The sequence below is a fragment of the Dendrobates tinctorius genome, unplaced genomic scaffold (genome assembly GCF_039654945.1).
Source record: "Dendrobates tinctorius isolate UK_male_01 unplaced genomic scaffold, ASM3965494v1 ptg000331l, whole genome shotgun sequence".
In the NCBI taxonomy this organism is placed as follows: Eukaryota; Metazoa; Chordata; class Amphibia; order Anura; family Dendrobatidae; genus Dendrobates; species Dendrobates tinctorius.
Genome location: NW_027361997.1, coordinates 3,586,904 through 3,612,876, shown reverse-complemented (window position 1 = coordinate 3,612,876; position 25,973 = coordinate 3,586,904). Strand labels below are relative to the sequence as shown.

The 25,973-nt window shown below is 43.9% G+C and overlaps 1 protein-coding gene across 3 annotated transcripts; it reads left to right on the top strand.

Moving 5' to 3' along the window:
• The first annotated feature begins 4,364 nt into the window (after positions 1 to 4,364).
• LOC141074273 (uncharacterized) lies at positions 4,365 to 24,345 on the top strand. Of its 3 annotated transcripts, none has more exons than XM_073561897.1 (5): positions 4,365 to 4,504; positions 10,181 to 10,292; positions 19,905 to 20,084; positions 20,181 to 20,304; positions 21,562 to 24,345. In XM_073561897.1, exons 1-5 carry the CDS (start codon positions 4,497 to 4,499, stop codon positions 23,001 to 23,003), a joined length of 1,866 nt encoding a protein of 621 aa, XP_073417998.1. In that variant the 5' UTR covers positions 4,365 to 4,496; the 3' UTR covers positions 23,004 to 24,345. The 3 variants fall into 3 exon arrangements, with proteins under 3 accessions (XP_073417998.1, XP_073417999.1, XP_073417997.1); XM_073561898.1 differs by having other exon boundaries at positions 4,432 to 4,574; XM_073561896.1 differs by lacking the exon at positions 4,365 to 4,504 and adding an exon at positions 4,545 to 4,570.
• Positions 24,346 to 25,973: the final 1,628 nt, after the last annotated feature.

The window sequence follows — 25,973 nt, the reverse complement described above, 5'->3', positions numbered from 1 at the left end:
ATGAGAAGCGGAGCGCGGATGTTTTCCACTGGCACCCAGGTTCTAGCTTCTGCACCATGACCCTTCCAGTCCACCAAATAAAACTTTTTTCCATGTACCACCCTGCTTCTCACAATGGCATTAACCTCAAACTCATCTGAGGACAAGTCTGATGTTCCGGCAGATGAGTCGAAGAACCGAGACATGTGCACCGGCTTAAGAAGGGACACATGGAAGGTGTCAGAGATAGGCAAGTGTGGTGGAAGGGCCAGCCGATAGACCACAGAACTGATCTGCTCGAGGACCTTAAAGGGATCAATGTAGTGCGGCACAAACTTAGTGGACTCAACCCGCAGCCTGATATTACGGGCAGGAAGCCACACTAAGTAGCCAGGGGCAAAAGTCAGAGCGGGACGCTGGTGCGTGTCGGCGGACGCCGTCATTCTCTCCTTAGAGGCCCGGATGGCATCCTGAGTGCGGTCCCAAATGTCCCGAGCCTCCACTGCCCAGTCTGCCACCCTGGAATCAGTGGACGACACTGGCATTGGGACAGGAACGCGCGGATGCTGGCCGTAGTTAACGAGGAACGGGGTCTGACTGGTGGAATTGGCTACAGCGTTGTTCAGTGCAAATTCTGCCCACGGTAGTAAGGATGCCCAGTCATCCTGCCTAGCTGAAACAAAATGTCGAAGGTATGTGACCAGGGTTTGGTTAGCTCTCTCAACCAACCCGTTTGTCTCGGGGTGATAGGCAGAAGACAAATTTAGCTCAATACTGTGCAGACTGCAGAGCTCCCTCCAAAACCGGGAAGCGAAATGGGGACCCCGGTCACTAACTATCTTGTCCGGCATACTGTGCAAGCGAAACACGTGTTTTAAGAACAACGCCGCCAGACGTCGAGCAGAAGGCAGCCGCGAGAGTGGCACCAGGTGCACCATTTTAGAAAAATGATCAGTGACCACCCAGATGACCATGCTGCCACTGGACTTGGGCAGACCGACCACAAAATCCATGCCGACCATCTCCCAAGGTCTGTCCGCCACCAGTAGGGGGTAAAGTAGTCCGGTCGGTCTCTGCCTAGAGGACCTGTTCTGGGCACAGGAAATGCATGCCCGAATGTACTCTCCCATTTCCCGAGCTATATGCGGCCACCAATATGTCCTTGCCAAGAGTTCCTTGGTCCGCTTCGTCCCAAAGTGACCCCCCACCCTAGACACGTGAGCCCATGAGAGGACCCCTGGCTGCAGGCGGGGAGGGACAAAAGTCTTGCCCGGCGGCACTGACTCGAGAGCGACCGGAGCCACTGTCCTCAGACTCTCAGAGGGGACGATTAGCCGAGGCTCAACCTCCTCCTCCTCCACTTACACCACGGAGTGAGAGAGGGCATCAGCCCGGAGGTTCTTCTCACCAGACAGAAATGCAGGGTGAAACAGAAACGGGAGAAGAAAAGTGACCATCTGGCTTGGCGAGAGTTCAGGCGCTGGGCCATTTGCAAGTACACCAAATTTTTATGGTCGATGTACACCTGAAAGGGGAACCTAGCTCCCTCCAGGAGATGTGTCCACTCAGAGAAGGCCAACTTCATTGCCAGCAGCTCCCTGTCCCCGATGGAGTAGTTTCTCTCCGCTGGTGAAAAGGTCCTGGAGAAGAAGAAACAGGGATGCTTCCAACCTTGAGCATCCTTCTGAAAAAGGACTGCAACAGCACCGATAGATGAGGCATCTACCTCTAGGATAAAGGGTTTATCCATATCGGGAAGGTGGAGGATAGGAGTGCCAGCAAAGTGGGTCTTGATGGCGGAGATGGCCTCGGAGACTTGTTCCGACCATACCTTGGGATTGGCTCCCTTTTTTGTGAGGGCGACCAAGGGAGCCACCAAGGTGGAGAAGTGGGGAATGAACTGGCGGAAGTAATTAACGAACCCCAAAAAGCGCTGCACTGCCTTAAGGGAGTGGGGTTCTTGCCAGTCCATTATCGCCTGCAATTTGGCAGGATCCATAGCCAAACCCTGGGCCGAGATGATATAGCCCAGGAATGGCAAGGACTCCTGCTCAAACTGGCACTTCTCCAACTTGGCGTAAAGAGAGTTCGCTCGCAGGCGGTCGAAGACCTTGCAAACGTCTCTCCAGTGGGAGGCCAAATCTGGAGAAAAGATAAGAATGTCATCCAGAATATCATCTTCTCATGTACAGCACCATGGAACCAATGGTGCTTTATATATAAATAATAATAATCCAGATAGACCACCACTTATCAAGTTTTTTGTGTGCCATATCTCTGTAATTTAAGGGCATAAAAATTCAAAGTTTTCCATTTTTTTCACAAATAAACGCAAGTTATTTGAATGAAATTTTACCACTAACATGAAGTACAATATGTCACGAGAAAACAACGTCAGAATCAGTGGGATCCATGGAAGCGTTTTAGAGTTATTACCTCATAAAGGGACAGTGGTCAGAATTGTAAAAATTGGCCCGGTCATGAACGTGCACACAACCCTTGGGGGTTAAGGGGTTAAAAAAAAATTCTGGTTGTGTCACCATTTTCCGAGACCCATAACATTTTTGTTTTCCGGTCGATGGAGTTGTGTGATGACTTATTCTTTGCGAGGCCAGACAGCGTTTTTCAATTTTGGGATAGATGTGATTGGTTGTTAAAACCTTTTTGCTGTATTGCAGTGACCAAAAAAAACATAATTTGGCTTTCTTGAATTTTTTTTCTGTTTATGGTGTTTACTGACCGGGTTATTTTTATATTTTGATAGATATAGATGAGACTTTTCTGAACGTATCGATACCATATATATGTATTTTTATTTTATTTGAACTTTTATGTTTTTGCTTTTTTTCATATTTTTTAAAAACATTTTCTTTATTTTTCACTGTTTATGCTAGTCACCTTAGAGGACAAGATACAGAGACCGTCTGATCGCTTGTGCTATGATTTACAGTGATGCCACAGCTTCACTGTATATAGTAAAAATCATGGTCTCCTTTGAAGCCTGGCCGCAGGCTGGCTTTCAAAGTAGCTCCATAATGACAAGCACAGAAGTCTTCAACAACCGCCTGCTGTCATAGCAGCTCATCGGCTACCCACGATCACGTCATGGGCACGCCAATGGGCGCATGGAATGATGCGCCCCCATGCCGGCACTTGTTAAGGGTGCTGTCAGAGATTGACATTTAACTGGTAAAGAATCGCAGATGGTGCTCCGATAATCTGACTTCTAGCTTTATGTTGTCGAGAGGCGGTGCGCTCCTGAAGACAGGAACAGTAGACAGCCCTTTTTAAAGGATTGTTTGGTGAAAACATGGATCCATAGGATAGATGATACCTTGACTGGTGCACGTCTGATTGCTGTGATCAGCAATAACAGGGATTTTTATCTCAGTCAGAATGAAGCAGCAGTGCGCGTGCTAGGCCACGGATCAGTGGATTCCCTACCGGGCTGCCTAGTACTGTGCTTGGCTTTTGTCAGAAGCCTGGTAGAGAATGAATGGAGCTGTGGTCGGGTTTCCAACCTGCTTCTCCATTTTGTAATGGGGAGAAAAATGACCAGTCAGGGATTAAAATTCCCATTTTGGTGAAAGCCCCAGCGGTCAGTCCCACACTGATCAGTAAGGCATTCCCTATCGCAGGAATAGGTCATATTGGGTTTTCACTGGTCAAGCCCTTTTCATGATTGTTAATATAGTTGTGGTGCAACAACTGATATTACAAGACTACAACAAAGTTGCAGGTTGTAAATGGAGCAGGACTTTGCCAGCATAGCCGTTGATGCAAGTCGTGTGAGTCTCAAACTCTATTTCACCTGTGGTGGCCAACATGCCATCCGCATGTTTAGGCGTCAGTGTTCTCTCTGTGGATTTCAGAGAACATGTACCTATTATAGTCTATGGTGTTCTCTACATGTCTATGTTTGCGTACTCAGTGTGGGAACACAAAAATAACAGAGACTTGTCTGATTTTCATCTGAGTCATGGATCAAAATCACTCATACAAGTTGGGTCCATGAAAAAATCGGACAACACATAGTACAAATTTGTATCCGTTTTGACTGACTAATAGGAGAAGCAGTTTTTTGCATAGAAGAAACTGATGAAAAACCCTGACGAAAATCTGGCCTTTTTTCACCCACAAAAAAAAGCAAATGCCTGAGGTCTTAGGTTTTTGTCCTAGTTTTTTACACTGCATATTTCCCAAAAAAAAATGCTAATGGGTGCAGAAAATTTGCAGCATCAAAAACTCACCAAAAGCTCATTGTTGGAATGTAGCTTCATATTCCACAAACTGCACACATTTTTTTGGTTGTGCGACCAGTCTCATATAGTCCTAGTGCCATATTGTTGGATTTTTCCATGGCCTCTCCTTGTGCATCACTTCTCCACAAATTTTCCAATTCTAGTAACCTGGTTGTGATTCTGATAATTGCCTCTGGGCTCTGAGCAGTTCTTGGTTGAGTCACATGGTTGCATGTAGAAAAACAGGGAAAGCAAGTCCAATGTGAGGCATGAAGCATGAGATGGTATGTGTAGTGAGTTTACAGGGGAAAACTGACTGGATGGAGTAGAATCGTGCACATGCTCCCTACGTAGGTAGCTTCTACCCTTGGTTTGATTAATAGATCTGCTTTGAAAAATTAATTGCTCTACTTTTCACCTTGCTTTTATTATAGATTTATTGCTCTGAGCATGTTTTTTAACCCTTGAACCACCTTGTGAATTTTTTTTTCCATTTTTTCGCTTTCGTTTTTTGCTCCCCTTCCTCCGAGAGCCATAACTTTTATATTTTTCCATCAAAATAGCCATAGCTTGCATTTTGTTTTTGTGGAATGGGTTGTACTTTTGAACGACACCATTGATTTTACCATGTCGTGAACTAGAAAACAGGAAAAAAATTCAAAGTGTGGTAAAATTGCAAAAAAAAAAGTGCAATTCCACAATTTTTTTTTATTTACCATGTACACTAAATGCTAAAACTGACCTGGCATTCTGATTCCCCAGGTCCGTACGAGTATGCAGGCCCCAAACATGTCTAGGTTCTTTTTTAAGTGGTGAAAAACAAAAAAATCTGAAGGTTGTAAGGGTATGCGCACACGTTGCGGATTTCGCTGCGGATCTGCAGCAGTTTTCCATGCGGTGTACAGTATCATGTAAACCTATGGGAAAACAAAAACCGCTGCGCACATGTTGCGGAAAATTCCACGCAGAAACGCAGCAGCTTATTTTCCGCAGCATGTCAATTCTCTGTGCGGATTCCGCAGCGTTTTTACACCTATTCCATTCTATGAATCCACAGGTGTAAAAACGCAGGGGAAATCTGCAGGAAATCGGCACTAAATCCGCAGGTCATTTTACCTGCGGATTCTGCTTAGAAAAATCCGCACAGGAGTCCGCAACGGGTGCACATACCCTAAGGAGGAAAAAAAAGTTTGAAGTCATTTTGCAAGACCTTTAGCGTCTCCATCTTTTTTTAATCTGTGGCTAGGTTGAGGGCTTATTTTTTACATGTCAAGTTGACTTTTTATTGATACAATGTTTTGATCGCCTGTCATTTCAATGTTGCGGTGGCCAAAAACTTTTTTTTTTTCTCATTGCGTCATTTACCGATCAGAATTATTTACTTTATATTTTGATCAGACCTTTCTGAACACAGCAAAACCAAATATGTGTATTTTATTTTATAACTGTCTTTATTTTGAATGGGGCAAAAAAGATGCGTGATTTAGAATTTTTGTGTGTGGCTATTTTTTTTCTGGGTTCAATAGTCCTCTTAGGAGACTTGAAGCTGCAATCGTCCGATTGCCTTTGGCATACATAGCAGGACTTTAGCCCCGCTAATGGTATGTGCACACGCTGCGGATTCGCAGCGGATTTGGCCTCTGCGCATCCGCAGCAGTTCGGCAGACAGCGTACAGTACCATGTAAGTCTATGAGATTTACAATCCGCAGTGCACATGCTGTAGTTTTTTTCACTGCGGAAAAGCTGCGGTTTTAAATCCGCAGAAAGAATTGACATGTCAATTCTTTCTGCGGATTCCGCAGCGGTTTGCCTATTACCTATTCCATTACCTATTATTATTCCTATTTCCTATTCCATTGTCCAGGTGTCAAACTGCAGGGGAAAACCACTGGCCAATCCGCAGGTAAAACCGCAGGTCAATTTACCTGCGGATCCGCACAGAAAAATCCGCTGGTGATTCCGCAGCGTGTGCACATAGCCTAAGTGTAGCAAAAGTCACAATCTCCACTGGCCAGTGTTCACAAGAGATTTACGATGACCGGTACAGAGGTCTTCTGCAGGCCCCCAGCTGACAACCCATCGGCGCCCTACGATTATGTGACAATGGCGCCGAATGGGGGGTTTGTGATGCGCATCCGGTTTGCACGAGTTAAAAGCCGCTGTCAGAGATTGACATAGACATTTAACGTGTTGACAGCTGTGGGTGGATCTTTGCTGTTAGGCCAGGGTTAGACTTGCGAGAAACTCGGACGAGTCTCGCACGTCAATACCTGGCACTGCCGCCAGCACTCAGATCGGAGCATGCGGCTAAATGTATTTCTATGCAGCTGAGCGCTCCTGTCCCGACTGCCGGCAGCAGCGCCGGGTATTGATGTGCGAGACTTGTCCAAGTTTTTCGCAAGTCTGACCCTGGCCTAACAGCAAAGATCCACCCGCAGCTGTCAACACGTTAAATGTCTATGTCAATCTCTGACAGCGGCTTTTAACTCGTGCAAACCGGATGCGCATCATAAACCCCCCATTCGGCGCCATTGTCACATAATCGTAGGGCGCCGATGGGTTGTCAGCTGGGGGCCTTATGCTATGTGCACACGGTGCGGATTCTGTTGCGGATCTGCAGCGTTTCAGGCTCTGCGGGTCCGCAGCAGACTTAGCTGCGTTGTACAGTACCATTGTTTTCAATGTTAAAATGAAAAACGCTGTGCACATGTTGCGGATTTTTCCGCGCGGATTTGCTGCATGTTCAAATCCGCAGCATGTCAATTCTTAGTGCGGATTCCGTTGCGGTTTCACTCCTACTCCATTGTAGAGGTGTGAAACCGCAGGCTAATCCGCAGGTAAACCGCATGTCTTTTGACCTGAGAATTTACCTGCGGATTTTTCCAAATCCGCAGGACCTAAATCTACGTGTGCACATAGCCTTAGTCAGGCAAACGACAGCTGATTAAATCAGCTGTCATGTATGGGGAAAGATGTGGGCTCAGCACCGGCTGCGACACTAGCTTGGCTTTACCTATACGTCCAAGGGCATAAAGGGGTTGCCAAGTACTAGGACAACCCCTTCTTGATCAAAATGTTTGGCGCTGATTAAACTAATAAAAAACTAAATTACAGTCTCCTCCTGTGGCGGTGCTGTTCCAGCACTGGCGGTCCTGGAGCTTTGGTGTGGTTGTTATGAGACGTGAGCCTGGTGCCCAATTGGCACTGGCGTCACTGTCGGATGAACATCAAAAGGAAGTCAGTGCTGCAGCTGATATCTCCCCCATCCTTTCCATGTTCAACTCGTACGAAGGTGGGGACAGCGATGCCAATGCCACAACTCCGCACCAGTGCTCCGGGACCGCGAGTGCTGACACCATTGGAAAGACGCTGGTGTGGCGCCCCTGACGGTTCAGTCGCCACAGAGGTGCTGCATCTTCTCCTGAGGTGTGGTGCCCCACCATCCAGGTAAGGTGGAGACACCTGACCACACTCCAACACCTGCATCCCACACAACATAGTAGTGTAGCAAAGCACCTTTGGTGGCTCCCTGCATGGAACACGAAGAGTGCTGGGAGGTGGGTGGAGCTTAGTTGCACAAATGAGCGGGAGATGATTAGGACTAGGTCAGTCTGTGAGAGAAGATCCCCTGAGTGGGATGGATGGAGGGAGGTGCTGCAGCAGTCTCCTGTGACCTGGAGCTGCTGGCACTGGAAAGAGATATAGAAAGCCTGATTCTCCATAAGGAAGAAAGATTTGTACCGAACGTAAGGAGAAGAAGGGAACTAAGGACTAGGGTTGGAGTGGAACCCTTCCTCAAGTTCTAAGCGCATGGCCGGGGTCTGGTCCCCGAGATTGTATGGATACTAATGGTCCTGCAGCAGACATTGGAGGAATAGAAGTTGTCACCACTTTATTCCCACACAAGACTTGGGGGCACAACAGCAACGTGAGTGAGCCGGGACTTGGTAGTAAGGAGTCCCCGAAGCAGGCTACAGCTGTCTGCCGTACAAGTAGAGTTCAAGGAACATCGTAAAGGAGGAGCTTGGGTTTAACACACAACCACAAGTACTTCATTAAAAGCGCTAGAAAGGAGACGTTCAGAGAAGGCATATGTTGGAACGGAGTACTTCATCTTGCCTGGAGGTTGGCTGGGCCCCTGACCTGGAGGACACAGCACTGAGGCGGGCACCTGTATGTACAACAGACTGTGAGTAAAGCTTTGGAACTACATGCCCTGGTGTCCTCCGCTTATTCCTGCATCAACCCACTCAGCACTGCTACATCTCTGTGCTTAACACTGCACCGTTACGCTCTCCTCACTATTTGCCCATTTACACTGCCCTGGGACTATAGCCCTACCTGTGGAGGGCTACAACATCATTGCTGCACCACAACATCTGTCCCAGAGAAGCAACCCTGCAGCCCTGGTCAAATTGACCAGAAACCACAGGTGGCGTCACGAATCATCCACTTATAAATTTTAATCATCCACACTTAACACCATCCCCTTTCACATGGACACACAGGGCCAAGGACCGGGTCACCGCTATTGTGACACTTCCCTCTGAGATACCGGCCCGGTACCGAGTACCCCACGGCCCTGGCATTTTATTGGTGCCAAACATTTACATCAAGTAGGGTTGTCTTTGTAGTGGATAACCCCTTAAGGTCCTATGACTTGACAGTCCATCATTAGACACCTCCCCCTTTTTGGTGCAGGCTCTGTCGATGAGCCTGCACCTTTTCCGGGACATGACAGCTATTTCACCCACAGCTGTTAACATGTTAAATGCCGCTGTCAAACTCTAATATTGAAGCATGCAAAAAGATTAAAAAAAATTTTTTTTGAAAAGTATTAAAATAAAAAAAATAAGTTCAAATCATCTCCCTTTTACCCCATTCAAAATTACACAAAAAAAAAATCACACATACAGATATCTGGTATCACCATGTTCAGAATCTCCCTATCTATTTATCTATCTATATATAATGAATCTAATCGGTGAACGGCGTAGCGAGAAAAAAAATCAAAATGCCAGAGTCACGTTTTTTTAGGTCACTGCAACATTGCAATAACGGGCGATAAAAAGATCATATCTGCACCAAAATGGTATCAATAAAAATGTCAGATCGGCATGCAAAAAAGAAGCCCTCACGCAGCCCCAGATCACGAAAAATGGAGACACTATGGGTCTCAGAAAACGGCAACTTTTTTTTTTTTTTTTACAAACATTGGAAATTTTTTTCACCACTTAGATAGAAAACAACCTAGACATGTTTGGTGTCTATGAACTCTCAATGACCTGGAGAATCATATTGGCAGGTCAGTTTTAGCATTTAGTGAACCTAGTAAAAAAGCCAAACAAAAAACAAGTGTGGGATTGCACTTGTTTTTGCAATTTCACCGCATTTGGATTTTTTTTCCCAATTTTCTTTTACACAACATGGTAAAACCAATGGCGTCGTTCAAAAGTACAACTTTTCCCACAAAAAACAAGCTCTCACATGGCCATATTGATGGAAAAATAAAAATGTTATACCTCTGGGAAGAAGGGGAGCAAAACATAAAAATGCAAAACCATAAATACCCCTGGTAATTAAGTTGTTAAAGGGAACCAGTTAGTTAAAAGAAATGGCATTTTTCTGTAGGGATGGTAATCTGCCATGGTTTGAAAATGTAGTTTTGTTCTTGTTGCCAGTCCTCAGGAGCTAAACCATCAGTGCACTGTAGTTGCTATAGTCCCCTGCGCCGTCCTGATGACTGAAAGCGAGCAGACGCAGGGAGAATATAAGTTCATTGTAGTTAATGGCACAGACCTGCAGTACCATATGCACATGTATCTGAGGACAGGTGTGGCACTGTTTTTGAAAGAAATCAGCAGTGTTTTTAGAATTCTGGACAACCCTTCTAACTACTTTCTGCATTTGTGTTGACATGCCACTCTTGTACAGTTTTCTTACATTTGCACATATACAGGACCTCATTACTTGACCTTCAGCTTCATACATCAAAGATGGACAAACCTGGCAATATCACAGATGGTGTTCTCCGCCTGACATTGGAGATCATCTACTTACTGACTGGAGAGGTGAGTGGGCCGGGGAATATGCACAATTTTGTTTCAGAAGATAATTATGTGCGGATCCCTAAGGGGCCATATTACAGGGCAGTCGGTACTCCGTTTTCACCCATAATACAATGCAATGTTGTATGCCATAAGGAAAAGAATTGTATGTTTTTATATAAAATCGGAGGCACCTGGTGGTACACGATCGGTCCATAGCAGGCTACGGACACAATATTTAGTCTTGCCATTGTCGTTTCAGGATCTACATTAAAAACCTATACTCTCATGTCTATCACAAAGACATACAGGGGCTCCATTGTAGTGGGCGCTGCTCCAATCTAACAGTGCAGAATTATGATGGGCAAAAGTGGCCTATAAAATGTGCCTACACGTTCATCACTTGGCTGATGGTTTGACTATAGACTGTTTATTATAATTAGGTACATTATCACCATCCCCTACCAAACGGCATTATTTCCTGCCATTGATGCTGCAGCACTGACATATAAGGGTGTTGGTCCTCTGCATTTCAGGGTGTATTCTATGCTACTCTTAGGGTGTGTGCAGACGCTGCGGAATCCGCTGCGGATTAATCCGCACGGATTTTGCAAAAACCACAGATAAACCGCAGGTCAAAAGACCTGCAGATTATCTGCGGTTTTGACTGCGGTTTGGTCCTGCGGATTCACTATCTCCACAATGGTGGAGATAGGAACCCGCTGCAGATTCCGCAGAAAGAATTGATATGTCACTTCTTTCTGCGCTTTCAAAACCGCAGCAAATCCGTGCGGATTTTTCCGCAACGTCTACACAGCGTTTTTTTGGGTTTTTTTACCATTCATTTGAATGGTACTGTACACCGCAGCTAAAACTAAAAGCTGCGGAAACGCAGCGGAATCCGCAGCATGTGCACATACCCTTATGGTTCTCTAATCCAATAGTTTGGAAACCCAATAGTCCAGTAACTGAACAGTATGGTCACTGTGTTTCCAATGGGTTCTTGTTCAACGTTTGTTTGTTTTTTTTTCTGTTTTTCTAGTCATATTTGTTAATGAATTTGGTGCCAAAAATATTAGTATGGCACATCTGATTCATGAATTTCGTGGAAAATAAAAAATACTCAATTTTTCACTTTACATTTTTGTGCAACTTTTTTGATCAAAAGTTTTCGGTTTTGCTAAATAGATGCCAAAAATTCCAACATGCATAAAATTACTCCAGGGAGAGGCTGGAATGTATTGTTGCAACTTTTTAAAAAGTAACCATTGTTGAATCAGCTGAATACATAAGAAAACGCCATACTCCACCCACAATGGAAAACATTAAGGCTGTGTGCACACGCTATAACGGAGGCTGTTAAGGATCTTACTCGCTAATTGCCACTTTAAAACTGCGATCAGGAAAAAGGCTGTAGCACCCTCCAAGAGTCGCAAACTGAGACCCTGTTGAACATGACCAGGGCCGGTTTTTACAGTCCCTAATCACGTGATCGTCTCCATACTGGATCCACCCCCCCCTTCTACTGATGAAAGAAAATGATGGGGGCATGCTCAATGGGATTTTTCTGATTGGTTGATGGTTTTTGATAACGGTGATAGGGTCTATCACAGTGATCAGAAGCCCCCAATATGGCTGTGCCTCTCTCTTCTCTCCTTGTAGTTGTCCTGGGAGAGAAGAGAATTACACTACATCCAAGTGACTGCAAATCCCTTAAACCTCATTGATCATCCCTACCACGCCCCACCCCATCCTGTGTTATTGTGTTATCTCCTTTGCCTAATTAGATTTTTTTTTTTTTTTTTTCCTATCATTCTTAGCAGTTGGTTATGCTTTTTAGGGTTAGGCTTACAGTTTTTTCAAAAGTAAAAAAAAAAAAGTGTTAGATTAGGTTTTTTTTTTTTTTGTTAGGCAGGCATATAAAATTAAGCAATGGCCCGCAGAACACTCAGCCTGCTTTGCTCTTGTCACAGCGCAGGAGGTGGCAGGGCACAGGGGCATGGTGGGCGGCGCCCAGGCACAAGACAGGCGGCAAGATGGGCGGATGGTAGGCGGTGCCCAGGCACAAGACACAGGCATGATATGTCTTGACGGATGGGAGGCGAATGATACAGGGACACACACCATACCTATGGGACACATTACAGGTATGAGGAGCTATTTATAAAAGTCGATATTTCAGCATTATTAGGGGTCAGAAATGGAAGAGCCACCTTAAGAGTGCTGCTTTGGTGCTGCTAAAGGCGGCTCTTTTACTTAAAAACACCCTGGGGGGAGACAGGTTCCCTTTAAGAGTTCAGATGAGGTGGGACCAAGATACCCGGTCAAAAGCCTTATCGGCGTCAAGGCTAACCAAGATGTTTCGTTTAGCTTTGGTTTGATGACTATGAATAACAGCGGTTAATGCCGTTCTAATATTGTAGGTGATGGATCGGTCATGGACAAAGCCCGTTTGATACGTGGTGAGGATATTAGGAAGTATAGATTGTAATCTGCTGGCCATAATTTTTGGTGAGCAATTTGAAATCTACGTTTAAAATGGAGATTGAGCGGTACGAGGCAGGTAGAAGGGGGTCTTTACCCGGCTTTGGTAGTAATGAAAGGCTCGCTTCATTGAAGCGCTCAGGAAGGGAACTTGAATCTATAATAAAGAGAGGTAAGGTGGGGTATAAGTAATGGTCGCAATATTTTGTAGAATACTGCTGAGTAACCGTCCGGGCCAGGGGCTTTAAGCAATTTAAGAGACTGGATAACCAATCCAACTTCCCCAGGAGAGAGAGGTTTATATAAAGTTTCTCTTTGAGAGATGGAAAGTTTTGGTGGATCAACCTTGTGAAGGAAATTATAGCCTTCTTCCTGAGACTCGTTGGGTGAGCCATAGAGATCTGCATAAAAATCTCTGAAAACCGTGCATATTTGAATTGGGTCACGGATAGTGAAACCATTAGGATATTTGATGTTGGTGATTTTAGTAGCCGTTTTGAAGGGTTTTATTAGTGATGCCAAAAGGAGCCCAGGTTTATTGCCCCAACGAAAGAAGCGGTTAAATTGGTAGGGAAGTTGGTTATGCGCTTGTTCATGCAGTAAGGTGTCTAGATTATGTTTAGCAGTGAGGTAAGCCTCCTTGGATGAGAAGGTATTGTTTAGCCGGAAATCTCTATAGGTTTTAGTGAGCTGGTCAAGAAGAGGCCGCAAGGAGGAAAACAAATTCTTCATTTTCTGAGACACATAAGAGATATGTCCTCTGAGCACTGTTTTAGTGGTATTCCAGACTAAACTGATGTCTTCTAAGTGTTCCAAGTTATTCTCCATGTATGTCTCCCACCAGCCAGTCAAACATTTTTTTTTTTTTTTTTTTAAATCATCTGACGTATAAAGAAATGAGGGAAAATGCCAACGAAAGGAGAGAGTTTTCCTTGTGGGAAGGTGTAGGACAGTAGAGTGATCTGAAATAACCATTGGAAGAATCTCAACTTATTTTAAAGAAAAAGAAAGAAGGGTAGATGTTAGCCAGTAATCAATGCGAGTGTGTACGTCATGAACCCTAGAGTAAAATGTATATTCTTTTTCCAAGGATGGCAGCATCTCCAGGAATCCAATAAGTCAATCCTATCTAATAAGATGGGAATCATTCCTACCGAGTAGAGGGATGTAGGCGGTTGGGTAGACTTATCTAAAAAGATATCATGAAGAGCATTTAAATCCCCACCTAATAAAATATTAGTAGGATGCCAGCTATGGATGACTTCTACAAGCTTAGAAAAAAAGGAAGGGCTAGCCACATTAGGTACGTAAACATTAATAAGGCAGTATTCACTCTGCTCAACAAAGATCCTAATCAGAAAATATCATCCCGCCTTGTCTCTTACCACATCTTGAATGGAGTATTCAAGGTCTCTGTGGAACAGGATGGCAACCCCATGTTTCTTCCTTGAAAAAGAAGCCTCTATGCAGTCTGGGTAATGCTTGTTTCGGAGCGGAGGATGTTTTCCACGAATCCAGTAATTTTCCTGCAAAAACACAATGTGTAGGCATATACGGGTAACATGGTCTAAAACTTTCCTTCGTTTCACCGGAGTATTGAGCCCAGCCATTGTCACGATCCATTTTTGGATCTGTGTCAGTTTGGGCTGCTCTGATATAATTTTTTTTCCTTTCAGGCCATGGGGGGTTAATGTCAGTTCTTGCCCCCGGTGGCTGCTGGTGTTACTGCATGTTTAGTTAGTCTGCTGGTGACCACTCCCACCTTCCTATATAAGGTCACCTGGTACACCAGCTAGCTGTTGGTAATACAGGTCCCTTGCAAATCAACCTTTCTGAAGAGAGGAGCTATCTGGAGCAGTGGTGTTTCTGCTGAAAGCAGTGTTTGGGTGCCTTACTCTGATGTCCAATGCATGGCAGCAGAGGAAGATAAGTGTTGTTTGTTTGTTCCCTGTGTTTTCTTTCCTTGGTGCTTTATTACTGCAGCGGTGGGACCAGTGTCCGCACTTACTAATTCTCTAGTGAGGGATAGGTGCAGGGAAAGTGAGGGACAAGGTATCCTGCTCGGTGACAGGTTGAAAGACCCTTTATAGGGACGTCAGGTTAGTCCAGGACTCAGCCGCAGGAGAGTGCAGGAGGTGTCCATTCCCCCGTTCCCTATCGCAGGGCCCACCATTGTAATTGTGTCCACTTGTCTGTCTTGGTTGTTTTTGTGACCAATCATCTGGTCGCGTCACGCAGGGCCGGTCACTTTGTGACAGCCACAGTCCAAGATAACAATTTTAGAGTCTACATCACTGAGGAGCTGTAGTATCAGAGTCAGCCATATTAGCCTATGCCACATGAAAGAGTAATATCAGAGAAGAAACAACTGGGCAAAGTTCTGTCACAGCAAGCAAACCCTAACATCCAGAACAAAAAGTGCCTAGGGAGGAAGAGCCCACCCCCCCTCCACTCCCCAACAAACCTACAAGCAATAGAGAAACTACAATAAACAATATAAAACAGTATCTCGACTAAGACCTCCCATAATCATAATGCAGTCAAAAATAACAAATAACGTGCATGAAGTAGAAACCGAAAGATTAGTCATGCAGGTATATATAAACAGAGATGTAACATGGCTATCAACTAGAAAAAAAATACAAAAACCATGAAATTGAAATCAAGTGTCCGGAGAAGAGGCTCGGGAGGAGTGCTTCACCTCCTCCGTGGCTTCATTAGGGTCAACAAAAAACATCGTCTTTCCTCGGAGTTCCACCCTCAGACGTGTCGGGTAGAGAAGGGGAAAACGGGAGCCTATGTCATGCAGAAGTTTACAAACTGGGGCAAAGGCGCAGCGCATGGCCGCCACCACAGCAGAATAATCTTGAAACATAAGAGTGTCCCTCATATTTCACAGCAGACATAGACACAAAATTAGTCCCACAATTGAATTCAGCATATGGCACTTCAATAAACATGAACACACAGAAATGGGCGACAGATGTCATGAAACAGGCCCAATGAAGAGAACCAAGAAAGAATGCATAATAAAATATATAGATTTTATTTATATTAAATTTAAAATATGCATAAAAATAATTTGGCACAGAATATATACAAAACAGTGAAACCAGAAGGGGGCACCAAAGCAACACTTCATATCCAAACATATATAGTCTCAATGTGAAAATTAATCACAACATTTGAATATAAGGCATACCCATGTATATCAGACGTAACGTGGAATCACATATTACACCGGGTCAATATTAACCAAGGGTAAAAAGATAGGCTGATTTAAATAGTGTTATATGAAATGGCGCTAAAGATTTCTCAAAAAGATTAACTAGCCCAAAAACACATACAAAGAATCAGACTCCCATGGAGGTGTAGCCACTACTAAAACCGCTGTAAGTTTTACCTGAAATGGTTGCCAAAAGTCCTGGAAAGCTGTGTGTTTTAGTGGCGGTTACACCTCCATGGGAGTCTGATTCTTTGTATTCTTTGTGTTATGGCATATTTTGCATATTTTAAATTTAATATAATATCTATATATGTTATTATGCATTCTTTCTTGGGTCTCTTCTTTGGGGCTGTTGTTTCATGACATCAGTCGCCCATTTTTGTGTGTTCATAGCCAAAAACATTAGCATTTTGTCCTGAAAATCACATGGTCCTTATCTTTAAGATGAACAGCATAGGACTGTACAGTGTCCTCCAAATCACGATCCGCTGTTCTGCTGCCAAAATTTTGGTGGAATGGTCGGACAACTGGGATGTGATTGAGTCCAATGGAGGATTGAAAGGAAAGAAGTCTTGCAGCTATTTTTGGCATAAGTTGCTTTGTGATGGTAAGCAATGGTTTGTAGGGATTCTTTAGACATGACAGAGTTAGAATCTGGTGATTCAGGAGAAGATTTGTTGGCCTGTGCCCTGGTTTTAGTAGCCTTGGAGCTACTGGGACTTACAATTTTTTCCATGTAGATGGACAGAAATAGAAAATGTATAGAAATGCACTTGTAAGGAGAGGGGAGAACTTACATAACTAAGTAGTTTAGGTAGGACATCACAGAGAATTGGTCCTGAGGAGATCCAAGATGGTTTAAGGGATACGGATCACTCATAAGATCATAAAGATAAACATGCTGAAAAGGGTCCCCAGTTGGGCCGGTATCCACAGCAGTTTAGAAGACGAGCCCTTAAGAGAGGCGTCTGTGTATAAAAGAGAGCACTGAGTGCTACTCAGCAGTGGTATCCGGAGTGGTAGTATATTGCAGCCTGTATCACTGCGTTATTTTAGTTATGAACAGTAGATGGTAACAGAGCTCCAACTTAACTGATATGTTGGATGAAATAGTAAATCATTGATCAGGTGGCTTTTGGAGTAGTCTCCTGCTTTTATATGTGTCCTCTTGGGGGGATGGGGTGTGTGGCGGGTCAAGAAAGTTCTGTCCCAGTAACTGCCCCTACCAAAGGTAACCAGTGCCACAGATAATAGGCCAGTGCCTTGATCCTCTCAAAACCCCTCACTCAGTCAGTTATTGGTGTTTCTTAACAAGTTCCCCTGGCCACTAGTTGGGAGAGGAAACAGCACCGCTCAAGCTACAGTAGAGGAAATCTCCTGCAGTGTCCCTCTAAGGCTAGTTTCACACTTGCTTTTTTTTGCAGCGCGTTTTTCCCGCAAAAAAACGCATTGAAAAAACGCATACAAAAGCATACAACTGCTGCGTTTTTTTCAAGCATTTTTATGACCATGCATGAAAAAAACGCAGCGTTTTTATGCGTTTGTATGCGTTTTTAGTGCGTTTTTACCGCGTTTGCGTTTTTTTCCAACATAAGGGTGGCCCCTCACACTAACCCAAACCATGACTTTACTAACCCTAACCCTGACCCTAACCCTAACCCTGACCCTAACCCTGACCCTAACCCTTAACCAAATCATACTTAACCCTAACCCAAACCCTAAACCCTAACTAACCCTAACCCTGACCCTAACCCTAACCCTGACCCTGACCCTAACCCTTAACCAAACCATACTTAACCCTAATCCTGACCCTAACCCTGACCCTAACCCTTAACAAAACCATACTTAACCCTAACCCTGACCCTGACCCTAACCCTGACCCTAACCCTAACCCTGACCCTAACCCTTAACCAAACCATACTTAACCCTAATCCTGACCCTAACCCTTAACCAAACCATACTTAACCCTGACCCTGACCCAAACCCCAACCCTAACCCTGACCCTGACCCTAACCCTAACCCTAAACCCCCTTAACTAACCCTAACTCTAACCCAAACCCCTAAATTCCATGGTTAAAAAAAAAAAATGCATATGCAAAAAAACGCATACATGAGCATGCCAGTGCGCACATATGCGCATCCATAGGCTATAATGGCCATTTTTAGCGCAAAACGTGCGCATATGTGCGCATGCGCTTTTTTGCAGGGCCAAAAAATGCAACATGCTGCGTCTGGAAAATCCAAACGCACACCCCAAAAAAACGCAGCGCATGAAAATCGCATACATGCGCTTACAAGCGCGCAGGTATGCGCACCCATGTTAAATATAGGGGAAAAAACGCATGCGCACATATGCGTTTTTTTCCAGCGCTAAAAAACGCAAATGTGAAACCAGCCTAAGGCCCAGGGCTGCTCAGTGATTCTGCAGCAGATGGGGAATTCCCCTGTGTATGAGGAAACATTGCTTCTGTGTGATTGCCAGGAGCTATCTTCCCTCTGTCCCTCTCCAGGTGCAACAAGCATCAGCAGGTAAGACAGCAGATGGGCAGGGAGAGGTCTGGTCCCGAGGTTATCTTACCGCCAGTAGGGTCTTCACCACAGATGCAGCGGGGCGCCCCCCCCCCCCCCCGTGAAGGATGATGGTGGCAGGTCTCCCTAAATGCTATGTTCTAGAGGCTCCCAGAAGTTCACTCACCCCTCAGTCGGGCCTCTGCTGTAGATCTGTCTCAGGTTGATGGAGGGGAAGGAGTGCAGGGACTATCCCCAGCCACAGGAGAAGCTTTTTCCTGCAGGGACCACGATTCAGGTCCTGTAGTAGGCCGCAGATTGAAGAAGCTGTGCAGGCAATCTCAGGCTGGAGAAGTTGGTTTAAGACTGCTGCTTTCTGGTTCCCCGGGCACTGGGCAACCACACGAGCAGAGCAGGATGGTTAATGAAGCACTATTAAGGATGGACGGCACGGATTGACTTCTCTGGATGTGGAGCTTCCTCGTGTGTCTGATCCCTGCGGCGGCCATCTTGGAACTCTGCTGCAGGGTCTTTAAATCGAATCTGTGGCTATGGGCCACTTGTAAGACTCGGTCTGGAGGAAGCTAACAGCCCCACTACCATCCTGTAGTTCACTCCAAAAATAAAAAAAAAGCCCATGACTGGTTTTCTTAAATATGCCTTCAGCAAATAGCTTATCCAAGACCAAACTTACTCTTTATTTTGCACTGCAATCGCAGGTATGCCTGTGACTGCAATGCACTCCAACGGCCTCAATATGCTTCTATGCACATCCTGGGGGACACATAGCAACCCTCGCATATGATCCCCCTCACTGCCTCACAAGGGGGGAAGAAGGCTTCTAAACATACCATACCTACTGTAGATGGATCAGGTCCACAATACCCACAGACTATTTTTTAGAAGTCTGTAGCAATAAACTCATCTTGGGATAAGTGGAAACATATTTGTATATTGTTGGTGCTTCATTCATAAATCTTCCCTTCTCACCCACACTAATATGGTACACCTAAATTGAATTAATTGCCACCAAAGAGATGGTGATGGTGCATCTTGTTATACAGTTTGTACTGCAATAGGTTGTCTGTAAGGCTGGAAGATCAATCAGTAAACCATCAATGAAATTGCAGCAAGCGCAGGCACAATTTTGGTTTTCATCTGTTTTGGAAATTACGAGATGAGGCAAATGGCACCCTGTGCTTGCAGAGCTATATATAATTCAAAAATGTATTCTGTTTCTGATATTCTATTGTGAGACAAACATACAAATACTTATGCTATGAAAAATGAGAGGAACATCTGCAGAAGACTCTACATTGAATGCCTTGTTTCCAGCAAATTTTGCAGTTGTAAGACATGCATATTACAGCTCGTTGAAAACAAATAGTTTGCAGTACTGATCTCTCTTAATTTTGAAGGATTACAAGCTAGTTAAGAAGTCAAAAAAACGTGTCACAGCCAGCAGTGACACTCCACTTATGGAAGGATGCAGGACCTCGATCCCAATCATGAAGCTGAAGTCTCCACTTGTGCAGCAGAAAAGGAATGAGAAGATCCTAGACCTCACCAAAAAGATAATTAATTTGCTGACTGGAGAGGTGAGCGTTGCCGCTGCGAATACTGGGATCATATCGTATAATATCATCAAGGCGGTGAGGTATTTTAAGTTATGACTGCATTATCGTATTTACCAGGTTCCTGTAAGATATGAGGACATTGTGGTCTATTTCACTATGGAAGAATGGGATTATATAGAAGGACACAAGGATCCCTACAAAGACATTATATCGGAGGGTTACCAGCCTTCCTTTTCAGAAGGTAAAGGGATCCTTCATTATTTGAGCCTGTTAGTTTTTGGCTTTTTTACTATTTAGCTTGTTGCACCTTTTTTATGTTTGCACTAGATTTATTTCTATTTGCATCTCTCTTGAAGACTATGTTTGCCAGTTTGTGGGTGTGTGATTTTATGTATGACCAATATTTGGGCTTGTAAGGAGGCGAATGGCGGTGTAATCGATGAGAGGTATGTGTCGCAGAGATGGCTGCTCCCTGCGATGAAACTCGAGTATTTTGTTTCAGTGCACCTGGGTCCGGGTTGCAGGTAGCTATGAGAGATGGGCAGGTATGGCTACCCATATTACCTCACCTGTGGGTGTCATTACAGCCTGCATAATGGAGGCGGCTGTTTGGCACATGGTCTGTGTTTTGGGAGGTAAAAGGCCTCCTGTGTGTGGGGCTCCAGACCGAGCCTACATGCTGGACATTGCACAGCCTTTGTGCCCACAGGCCTGAGGGAGCAGAGCTCCGCTATGGACATTGAGGTTTTGTCAGCCCGATGTAAAGTCTGTTTCCCTTTTGTTGGTAGTTTATGAAGCAAATAAACTAACATGGACTTTCAAGAGAACGTGCCTCCTGTTTCCTCCTATGCACCTGAATGAGCACAAACCCCTACAGGCTATTTTGTGACATATGACTTTTTACACTAACGATAAAGACCAATTATGTATTTTACTTTGCGCAAAATTCATGGCCTGCTTTGTGCCTCCCTTTTTTTTTTTTTTTTTTTTTTTTTTTTTTTCAAAACTCTCAATGGCAGATGAATACCAGAACACAGTGACTTTAAACCCTCTGCAAATGATACATTGAAGGCAATAGTGTACATTTATTTGTGCACATTAAAGTAGAATTTTACTTTTTTATTATTTTGCTATTACTAAAATGTAATTCATGTCTGACTATGGAAAAATATAGACAGGGGCCAATTCATTAAGCAAGTTTGCACTAATATATATTAAATTTTTTTTTTATTTTTTTTTGATGCAACTCTGACAGCGTGTTGAAAAGCAGGGGAAGGGGCAATGAGCTCGACTAATGAATTTTATTATTTTCAACACAAAAATAAACCAGTTAAATTACGAAGAACATATCCACGATAGAGTAGCTGAGGAAGGGGCCAAATTCATTAATGGGCACTTCTGCTACAAAATGTAAGTCTTGATGGATATTTTGGAGATCTGTGTTGAAAATTCTGTATATCTACTCCTTAACTTTTTTGTTTGTTTCATTTATTAACAGAAAAATCACAGGGTCATATTCAAAAGTTAGCCAAGAAAGTAAATTCTCGAAGACAAAAGGGCTTTACAAGGAAAAATTCTAAAAAGGTTAGAAAACCAAAATGTTGCACAGCAGACTCCATTTTATTTGGCAAAAACGATATACAGGCTGATATCAATGATATCCCAGATAAGGAACAATCGAGAACCTTGCGTAAAGGAAAACACAAAGGTGATGCAACAGGACATCCATCAATGGATCAGACTTCACAAGAAGAAGGAATCCTAATAGATTCTGATGAAGGTTCACAGAGTGCGTCTGAGGAGGCGGTTGAAGAAGACATGGATACCACAAGCCCGGGAGGAAAACAACCCAACATCAGTTGCAACCAATGCAGCAAAAAATTCACGCGTAAATCTGCTTTCATAGCCCATTACAAGACTCACTCTGAGCCTGACAGTTACACCTGCAAAGATTGTGGAAAAAGTTTTACAAAGAAGTGGCGTTATGTTGTCCATCAAAGAAGCCATACAGGCGAAAAACTATTCTCCTGCTCTGAGTGCGAGAAGTCATTCACTTGCAAGTCTTATCTGGTCCGGCATCAGAGGGTTCATACGGGAAAGAGACCCTATGCATGTAAAGAATGTGGAAGGCGTTTTTTTGGCAGCTCACATTTGGCGCGACATTTAAGACTGCACACTGGGGAGAAACCATTCTCTTGCATGGAGTGTGGAAAGTGTTTCACTGATAAGGGTAGCTATCTAAAACATCAGCAGGTGCACACAGGAGAGAAGCCATTTTCTTGTTCAGAATGCGGGAAATGCTTTGCCACCAAAGGAAGCATTGTCGTGCACCTTCGCACGCACACTGGAGAGCGACCATTCGAATGCTTAGAGTGTGGACTTTGCTTTTCTGACAAATCGCGACTTTGCAAACATCAGAATACTCACGTAGGGGTGAAACCATTCTCCTGTACTGAATGTAGCAGAAGCTTTGCAAGGAATGCACACCTCACCAGGCATCAACGGACTCACACAGGGGAGCAGCCATATTCTTGCAGTGAATGTGACAGACGCTTTACAAATAAAGTCAATCTTGTTAGTCACGTGAAAACTCACACAGGCGAAAGGCCGTTTTCTTGCCCAGAATGCCCCAAGAGTTTTGTGTTTAATGCCCAGCTCGTTGTTCACCAAAGGATCCACACTGGTGAAAAGCCTTATGCTTGCACATATTGTGAGGCAAAATTTTGTAGTAAACCGAATCTTGTTAAACATGTCAGGATTCATACGGGGGAGAAGCCATTCCCATGCACACAATGCGACAAGTGTTTCAGACGAAAGTCACATCTAACTTCGCATGTTAAGACTCACAGCAAAGCTTCAGGCTTCTCTTGCAAGGAGTGTGGGAAGACTTTTAAGTTTAAGGGGTTTCTGGACAGACATGCCAAAATTCATGAAAATTAGAATATTTCATGGTTCATTGGAGAAACTCAAACAGGGTTTTGCTTGAAGAATTTTGTACCCAAACAAATTATTGGGAAAGTCTTTAAATACTCCAAAGTCAGGTATCACTACAATCTACTCCCACTCCCTCATAGCCCTGGGTATGGTCGACAGTAGCCTCTGGTTCCAGTGGACAGCTAAAGTATCTGTGAGGAAGTCTCCAAACTTGTCCCAACTTCTCCTGAAGTCCCATAAGCAAGATGTGACAAGATGACTATTGTGGTACGTTTCTTGCCTTACGATTTCTTACTTTTCACATTTTGAGTGGCTTTAAGTTATTATTCACTACATATGCCTGTTCCGCAAATTGAATAAAAGGGAGGCACACTTGCCAATTTTTGGTATGATATCAGGTCATATATGCTCTTGTAAGACCTACCAAGCCTTGATACAACTATGCTACCACTGCATGTATTATCCCCATCAACATTCAGACTCTGTTTTGCATTTGCTATGCCAACTAGTTAAAGAAGTAGTTACCGTAAGTTGTTTTGCTTTAGGCTTGGCTAAAATTTGTGTGTTTTTGGAGGTATCGTTTGAGCCATGGTAGGCTACAGCTTCATTAAGATTCCAGATCACTCTTTCAGAGCCTATAAACAAAAAAACAATAGAAGTGTAAGGGTGACACTTTTGGGGCAGCTGTTCTGTAGCTGTCAGTATTGAGTGAAGTATTTGGTGCAGAAGAAATTTAGGAAGATATGAGGTTCTTTAAAGTTTAACGCTGACTATTTTGAGAAGCTGACCCACAATATGGCAAAATATTGTGTTTGGCTACTTTCACAACAACATGAAAAAGCTTAGCTGCCTTGCATGGCATCCCCTCCCAGTTTTGGTAGAAATTATCAATTATCATAACTAGCGATGGGCGAACCCGTGGATATTTGGGTTTGGCCAAACAGGTAAAAAAAGTTTGGTTCAGGTACCAGAACAGTACTCAAATCCGGACCCCATTCAAATGAATGAGGGGGGGGGGGGGGTGAACATCTTCTTCTTTTTTTTTTTTTTGTCATCTGCATGTCAGTAAGCTGCGGTTCCCACGCTGTCATATGACAGCATGAGCCAGCAGCTGTGACCGGCAATAGAAAGTTTACCTTCGGACACAGAGGTGTCGGCTGATGAGTACTGTTCCCATCTGACGCACCTTCTCTCGCTCCTGTTAGCGGCAGTATTTGTATGGTGCAGAACTACAGTGTGGCTGTAATTAATAAGCAATGTTTAGTTTGTTAGAGTGACAGATTTTCTTCTTTATTCTTGTGAAACTTGTACTGTGCACCTGATCAGTAAATAAACTGAGCCACTCTGAGATCTTTCTTTGTTTCTTTGATAACTACAGATTCTGCTGTATATAAAGATCAGCTAGACATGACCTCAATAGACTGGTTTCGACATACTGTATCTATGTATATTTCTGGCCATTTTCGTTTTCCTTAACACACCATGACAATTGGACATTATTCGCATAGCTGGGGGTGGGGACCTATATTATTATTTTTATTTTTTTTCTCTTGGTTATTTATACCATCTGGGGGCTGCACAAAAATATGAACTTCCAAATTTAATCTGCTGTATTTGTTCATACAATTTACTCACCCCCTAATCCAATGGCTGGAACTACTGTGATTGGTGAAATTGATGTTGCTACTCACAACTGAATTTCAGGTTTACGTCAGTCTGGAGCACAGTTGACTCTTTGCGATCAGTTTTGTAATGAACTGATCATAGCAGTAAGTTATTGCAATATTGTACTGCATGTCGCCTCACATATAACAAAATTCAAGCAGTGGTAGTTTATGTATGTACATGACATGGGAGACACAGACACTGCTGTCTTGGAGGCAGGAATGGGACAGGATTGCGCACTCCCTTCACAAGGAACATCCGGCGCCGGGAATCCAGTCGGCAAAAGGAGCGTTCAGTAGTGAACGGTGTGTGTGTTAACATGTAAGGTACACAGGGCAGTAGTCACAGGCAAGGAGCTGCTTTTCTCCCACACCCTGGCACCCCACAAATAAAGTAGCACAGAAGAATCGGGACGTCATGTTTTGGTGTCAGGCCTCGGCTCTCTGGTTCAACTTCAGAAACCGCCACACCCACATCAGGTGACACCCAATGCGTTTACTTAACTGTCCATTTTCATCATAATCAGGGTCGGACACTGACAGCTTGGGGCCCCTGTGCAAGAGATGTGTCTTGGACCCCCTCCTTTTGAGGTGACAAAGCTACAGATATATATAATATTATATCCACACACATATGTATATATCTTACATAGTCTCTTTTATGTATATTGCCGTCCCTTATTACACATTGCCCTCCTCGTTATGTACACCTCCGTCCCTTTACATATCGGATTATATGGAGCCCGGTCTTTATTACATACCGTCCTCTCTTGTTAGATATATAATGCAATGATGGCTGATTTACCACAGGAAAGCTTCTTTTCTAATGGAGGAGCTGATGGACTGGTCGTCTGGTCACCGGCTCCTCCATCAGCAATCATTTTATATCTAAAAAGAGAGGGGACTATGTAATAAAAGAGGGTGCTGTGAATAACAAGAATACACTATGTAAGACGCTGGGCTGTACAATACAGCAGAGGAAGCTATATAATAAGAGACGGCACGATATACAGCTCTGGCAAAAATTAAGAGACCACCACATCAAAACCCTGTCATGGCCAGCCCATTCTCCAGACCTGAACCCCATTGAAAACCTCTGGAATGTAATCAAGAGGAAGATGGATAGTCACAAGCCATCAAACAAAGAACTGCTTATTTTTTTGCGCCAGAAGCAGTGTGAAAGACTGGTGGAAAGCATGCCAAGACGCTTGAAAGCTGTTTTTAAAAATCATGGTTATTCCACAAAATATTGATTTCTGAACTCTTCCCGAGTTAAAACATTAGTATTGTTGTTTTCTACATGATTATAAAC

Excerpts from the sequence above, each read along its gene's own strand:
- LOC141074273 (XM_073561896.1), top strand. Across the intron at positions 20,085-20,180 it reads TTAATTTGCTGACTGGAGAG|GTTCCTGTAAGATATGAGGA; the intron begins GTGAGCGTTGCC and ends CGTATTTACCAG. Across the intron at positions 20,305-21,561 it reads CCAGCCTTCCTTTTCAGAAG|AAAAATCACAGGGTCATATT; the intron begins GTAAAGGGATCC and ends ATTTATTAACAG.